The sequence below is a fragment of the Trichosurus vulpecula genome, chromosome 6 (genome assembly GCF_011100635.1).
Source record: "Trichosurus vulpecula isolate mTriVul1 chromosome 6, mTriVul1.pri, whole genome shotgun sequence".
Classification (NCBI taxonomy): Eukaryota; Metazoa; Chordata; class Mammalia; order Diprotodontia; family Phalangeridae; genus Trichosurus; species Trichosurus vulpecula.
Genome location: NC_050578.1, coordinates 226,180,030 through 226,186,592, shown reverse-complemented (window position 1 = coordinate 226,186,592; position 6,563 = coordinate 226,180,030). Strand labels below are relative to the sequence as shown.

The 6,563-nt window shown below is 41.6% G+C and overlaps 1 protein-coding gene across 2 annotated transcripts; it reads left to right on the top strand.

The window, feature by feature from the left end:
• The first annotated feature begins 2,131 nt into the window (after positions 1-2,131).
• Positions 2,132-6,296, top strand: LOC118853374 (serum amyloid A protein). 2 transcript variants are annotated; one of them, XM_036763396.1, is made up of 4 exons: positions 2,132-2,196; positions 2,803-2,918; positions 3,531-3,669; positions 6,023-6,296. In XM_036763396.1, exons 2-4 carry the CDS (start codon positions 2,816-2,818, stop codon positions 6,162-6,164), a joined length of 384 nt encoding a protein of 127 aa, XP_036619291.1. In that variant the 5' UTR covers positions 2,132-2,196; positions 2,803-2,815; the 3' UTR covers positions 6,165-6,296. The 2 variants fall into 2 exon arrangements, with proteins under 2 accessions (XP_036619291.1, XP_036619292.1); XM_036763397.1 differs by having other exon boundaries at positions 2,177-2,196; positions 2,807-2,918.
• Positions 6,297-6,563: the final 267 nt, after the last annotated feature.

Here is a 6,563-nt window from a genome sequence, read left to right as displayed (position 1 = left end):
GAATAGTGGAGCAGGGTAAATGTTGTACATCTGTTCATCAAAAGGAAGAAAGTGGGTTCTGTAGAACATATGGCTCTTCAATTCCTGAAAAAACTTTAGAGTGTATTATTAAAAGGATGACTGGTGATCACTGAACAGAAGAAGCAGTAGGCAGAAACATCCACTCAAAGTCATTCTTAAAACAATACTGCTGTTACTGTATACAATGTTCCCTTGGTTCTGCTCATTTCACTCTTCATCACTTCATGCAAGTCTTTCCGTGTTTCTCTAAGATCACTGAGCTCAGCATTTCTCATAGCACAGTAATATTCCATCATTATTATATGCCGCAACTTGTTCAACCATATATATCCTATAAAGGGAATAGAATTCTAAGGAAAAATGTCCCTAAAGGGACAAGGATAAAAGGGAGGGAGAAATAAATGAGAGAGGACATCCTCAGTCAGTTCCTTTTGCGCTCAATGGGAACAAGTCCAACCCTTTTGTTGGTGACCTGTCAACCTGCAGTGGATGTCTGGTCTCATGTAACAGTCTGTGCTCTCTCTAAGCCCAAAGTTGGCGTATCTGTGATTTCCAAGTCCCTCTTCCCAGGAAGCTATCTTAGTCATCCCTGGAAGCTTGTGGGAAGGACTATGCTTACATTTTAAGCTATAGTCCTAGGTCCAATAATGCACTAGGCTTGGTGGCCTTTGAGGTCCTTCCAGCTCTGATATTCTGTGTATTTTTATTTGATTCCTTAAGACTGTGGTAGGTGCTGTAGAATACAGTAGAAGTATGAGACGTATCTCCCACCCTCACAGAGTTGACAATCTTATTGGGAGAAGAGGTAAGTCATTATCAAACAATGAATGGTTGTCATGAATGTTCACTGCTGAACTGTCTTTCCTGGCAATGGGAGGTTCTGCTGTGTTGTAGAATGGGATTTGTGCTGCTCTCTGACTGAGTCCTTAGAATGAGGCCTCATTCCTCAGATCATCTCTCACATGTACTCTTTGTGTTGGCTCTCGTGCTGTCCAGGAGCTGAACCTGAACTTTGAAAGATGGAAGGAAAGAGACATACTGTAAGAAGCATATCATTCACCCACCATATTGAAGCCTGGGCCCCACACAGCCCTAAGAAACATGAGAGAGACAAGGCTAGGCCACCACAGGTGAGCTTCTTGGATCTCTACATGCCATCTCTTTCCCCTCTCCCACACACTGAATGAGACACACAGAATTGGTTAAACTGGTCAGTGCATACCAGCACTGAGGTGGTTTTAAATGCAAAAAAGGCTGAAATATATGTTTCTTTCTTCAACTACATATGGATAGAGTCCTTGACACTCATCTCTGACACACAGACCCAGCCATGTTGCTTCACCTTGGGGGCAAGTTAGGAAGACTAGGAAAGGGGAGGGCTCCTGCAGTCTGGAGTAATCAGAGAAGGCCTCATGGAGGAGGTGGCAGATCTGGTGCATCTTGAAGGTCATGTCTGACACCAGTAGACGGAGGGAGTTTTCCATACAGGAGAAATGTCATGAGACAAGGCTCAAGCATGAATGAAAACTAGAAAACAAAGTTTAGTTCAGTAAGCTCCGACTAAACCTTTTAACTTTCTCTGGGTTTGACCATGGACCAATCGCTTATCTGTCTAGGACTCAGTTTCTTCATCTTTAAAATGGAAATAAAATGTCCCACATGAGGTTGTTGTGAAGCTCAAATAAAAGGCTATGTGTGAAGTGGTTTTTAAAAACTATAAAAATGACAGTTTTTTAAAAAACGAAATTATTCACCCAGCCTCCAAAGGTTAGAAATAATGGGTCATAGAGACTGCAGTGCATCCATGACATTCAGTGTATGTGATTGTCTGGTTTCATGTGTTAAGTTGACCAGTTGCTGTGTTTTTCTTTTCATGGCACTGAATGTAGAAGAAACTGTGCAAATAGGAAAACCTGCCAAGATACCCAAATTGAACATTTTGCAATCGGGGAAAATGATTGATTTTTGTTTCTTGGCACTTATTTCTATCATTTGCCAGGAAAAATTATCAAGGGGGAATTCTGCAACTCACCCTGAACACAATTGGCTAATTGACGCAATCCCTATTTGTTCCATCGGTGAAAGGTTTGTATAAATATCAGCCTCCCCTCCAACACCCAGCGGGCCTCAGAGCTGAACCTCACCATTGACCTGAAAAAGGAGAAGGAACCTCAGGTGAGCTTATGTTTCTTTGTGGCTTTGCCCTTCTTCCTCCTCCAGAGAGCCTCATCACCCCTAGGTGACAACATTCTTGTGGGCAGGCTCTTTGTCTTCTGTTTCCTTTGTGCGGCTTTAGGACTAAACAAAACCTGTTAACGTACCTGTAGAATGTGAGTTCCCTGACAAGAGGGACTGCTTCCTTTTTGTATGTTTTTAATCTCTAAGGAATAGTGAGGTACCTGGAACCTAACAAGCGTACTGTCAAATGCTTTTGAATTGAATTGATTAATAGAACATCTCCCAAGAGCTTAGAGCTGCTAACTACCTGACCTTTGCAGGAGAATGACGAAATTGGGAGCAAAGCCCCCAAAAGCTGAGCAGTGCCGTCTCTGCATTAACCCCTTCAGGATTTTCCATAGAGCTGATGGAACCTGGTTAGAATGGAGGGGTTGTTCTCAGTCCAAAGAGGCTTTGGAGATTTCAAATGTGTCCTTCAAAAAAAGAAGGACTTCATGAAAGCAAAGGTAAATGTGGAGACAGGAACATAAAAAACAAAACAAAACAAAAGGAATTCATGAGCATTGGCAGGTCTCTGAGCATCCATGTCCTTCCTACTTCCAGGCAGACAGCAGCGATGAAGCTTGTCACAAGCATCTTTCTCTTCTCCTTCATTGTGTGTGTCAACAGCCAGGTTTGGTTTCGAGAGTCTCTGGACTTCCTTGATCAGGCTCGTCAAGGTAAGACCTCTTCAAGAGCACATCTGCTTTGATAGAGTTGCTTTGTATGAAGCAGTGAATGATGAGAGGAGGAAGGTTGTTTTATTCACAGAAGGAAGATATCTGAAAGGTAGAACGGGAGGTGGTAGCAGATGCAGCCAGAAATAGAATCTGGTACCTGAGCAATGGCAAAGGCAGGGTTGGTGGGTGTGGACCTTGTCCCACAGTGGAGAGATTGTTTAGCTGCATTGGTGAGTCCCATGGTATGACACAGGAAAGAATCTTTTGATCAACTCGGGGTAGAAGTTGCTGTTCTGGATCTTACCTGAAAGAAATGGAGCAATAATTAAAGAGGAGGTAAAATATTATTTTTTCAGGGGAAAATGATGCTTTCCATTGTTTTATATTTTAGGTGTTATTAGCACAGTGAAGGGACACTTATTTTATAAGATTCATCTTGGTCTGTCATTTCCATTGGGGACCAATGGGTGAGGAGATGCTTTCCCATGTCATCCATTTCAAAAACTCTTGGACCAAGGGAAGATGTTTCATTGTCCACTAGAGTCAAATCCATGTTGCTAGAGTCCTACTTGTGACTCAGGATGCCTCTTCCATTTGCTGTTCCCTTTCTAGGTGCTGGAGACATGTGGAGGGCCTACCGGGACATGCGTGAAGCCAATTATAAAAATTCAGACAAATACTTCCATGCTCGTGGGAACTATGATGCTGCCAAGAGAGGACCTGGTGGGGCCTGGGCAGCTGAAGTGATCAGGTATGAATTCTGGAACGGTCCTGAAAGTGGAGCAGATTTGGCCTGTCTGGGGACTCTCAGAGGCCTAGGAAAGCCTGTGGATGAACTCACTGCAGATGCTGCAGGGGCTCTTCCTGCTCTGTTTCCCACGGTGTCCAGAGCAGGGTCCTGAGCAGTAGCCATCAATCTGGTCTGGCCAACAGAGAAAGCAGCAGGGCCTGATGTGCTGTCAGTATTGACCTTGTTTCAAATGAGAGGCAGGCTTGGGAGAAGATTTGGCTTTTTTCTTTTTAAGCCTTTTTTTATTTGTAGTTATTTTGAACTGGCCTGACACTATCAAACAGGAACATTTCCATATATAAAGAATAACAAAATAGAAGACTTTATATGTCACTGTGAATCTCTATTATCGCCAATTTTTAAAAGTACATTATCTATTCAGTGTGTTAGTCCCAAAACTGTCCTGGTCGTTGGTGCCTACCCACAAACTTCCTTCTGCTCTCTCCTGTGCTTTCTGAAATGTTTCATTACTATTTTTTCTTTTCTTTTCTTTTCTCATTCATTTCAGGTCCTCTTCTTTCAAAGTATCTTCCCTGACAATATTTTTATGAAAACTTTTCTTCATAACAAATGAATAATGTCAAGCCAAATTAGTGCAGACATCTGACTTGTCAAGAGTGTATACCTCCTTCTGCCCCTCTAGCCCATTAGCTTCCCATCAAGATGAGAGAAGCACATTTCATCATCCATCTTCTGGAGTTTTGTGTGTTTGTTGAGTTGAGATGAGTTCCTAGTTTTTTGAAGTTGTTTCTCTTTACAATGTAGGATCCATTGAATAAATGATTTTCCTGGTTTATTCACCTCTTTATACTTCTATTCGCTGGGTATAGGTTAAAGTTGCTTTCCAGAATGGCTGTACCAATTCACAGCTCCATCTGCAGTGAACTAGTCTGCCTTTCCTCACACGGCCCAGCCCAGGATCATCATTTTCCTTTTTGGTTGTTTTCCAATCTGATGTAGATGAGGAGGAACCTTAAAATGGTTTTAAAGTATATTTCTCTTACTATTAGTGATTTAGAATATTTTTTACCATGCCTATTGTTATCTTGCCTTTCTTCTTTTGAGAATTTCCCTTTCATGGACTCTGACTATCTAGTGAACAAGGGCTTTTGTTCTTATGTATTTGAATTAATTCTGCAGTTATCTTGGACATCAGACTTTTATCAAGGAACTTGCCGTGAAGACTTTTTTTCCCCAGTTAACTGTTTCTCTTTTAATTTAACTTCATCTCTTTTGTTTGTGCAAAAGCTGCTCGATTCTCTATAATTGAAACAGCCTATTTTCACCTCCCATGATTTTCTCTACTGATTTGTACAAGAACTCTTTCCCTTTTCATAGTTATGAAGGGTATCCCCTTCCTCCTTCCTCTAATTTGTAGATGATCTGAACTTTTATATCTGGGTTTTATATCCATTTGGAACTTATTGTGCTTTGTGGTGTAAAAGTTCATCTAGATTTAATTTCCGCCTAACTGCTTTCCAGTTTTTCCAATGGTTTTTGTTAAATAGTGAGAACCAACCCTACTTACCAGGGTCTTTGGGTTTCTCAAACACTAAACTACTATACTTGTTTATATTTTGTGTACTTAATCTGTTCCACTAATCAACTTCTTTTAGAAAAGCAGTATGAAAGAGTTTTAATGATTATTCTCTTGTATCATAGTTTCAGAGTTAATATTTGCAGGCCTCCTTCCTTCCCACTGTTTTTCATTAGTTCCCTTGAGATTCTTGATCTTTGGTTCCTCCGATGAATTTTGTTATTACTTTTTCTAATTCTGCAAAATAGCCCCCTTTTTTGTAGTTTGGTGTGGGATTGGGTAAATCAGTTCACTTAGGCAGCATTATCATTTCATTATCATCCTATTAGCACAGATTAATTGAAGGGTGATTTCTTTAAAAAACACCAATTTAATTTTATTTTCATTTCTGAATTCTCTCCCACTCACCTTGTCTTCCTCCAATCACTCAGAAGACAAGACAACAAAACCTACAATAAATATGTATAAGTAAGCAAAACCAATTCCCTCATTAGCCACGTGAGGGAGATTTTCTAAGTCACTTATTCCCATTGGGCTGATTCTGGCAGGAGCTGAGCTATGCACAGCACAGAGTTGAGCTCTGAGCCCCCATTGCTTGGATGCATGATTGATCAGCAGCAGCAACAGCAGCAGTACCCCCATCCCTATCCCCCACCATCCCACAGGCTTCTACATCCTTCTATATGCCCTCTTTCTCATCAGAGGTGAAGGAAATGGAGCCCAGATAGATTGGTGTGGAAGTGAACCATTGATTTCTTTAAACTCCTTATCTTTCAGCAATACCCGGGAGTTCTTACAGGGGGGCAGCTTTGGCCGGAATGTGGAAGATTCCATGGCAGACCAGGAAGCCAACAGATGGGGCCGAAGTGGCAAAGATCCCAATCACTTCAGACCAAAAGGCCTGGATCCCAAATACTAAGCTGGTTTCTCCCTTTTGTTCCCTTCTCCATGTATGATGTGAGATCCTCCAGGAATCAAGAGCCTCCTGGGTGCACACAAATGTAGCTGCTGCCATGTAGACATTCAATAAACAGCAGTTCTGATGAATCATGAGCCTGCCTGACTCTCTTTGTACCCAGAATGAACCTAAATTACCAATGACCCTTTGACCCTGGTTCTGGTTCCTGTCAAACCCTGGTTGGGCATCATATACTTGGTCTCTTAGTGACCTTGGGTCCATATTTCTCTGTCAGTCTAAGTCTTTTCTCCGAGTCACCCTGTTCCTGGTTTTCAGTGATATACTAGACACCAGGAAGACTTATCCAAGAGTGTTCTATGACAAATTTTGGAGAAGTTTGACATAAAATCTAGAAAGGAA

Bases quoted from the DNA above. Each gene is read 5' to 3' on its own strand.
- LOC118853374 (XM_036763396.1), top strand. From the start codon at position 2,816: ATGAAGCTTGTCACAAGCATCTTTCTCTTCTCCTTCATTGTGTGTGTC. The intron at 2,919-3,530 runs GTAAGACCTCTT...TTCCCTTTCTAG, and splicing joins CCTTGATCAGGCTCGTCAAG to GTGCTGGAGACATGTGGAGG. The intron at 3,670-6,022 runs GTATGAATTCTG...CTTATCTTTCAG, and splicing joins TGGGCAGCTGAAGTGATCAG to CAATACCCGGGAGTTCTTAC.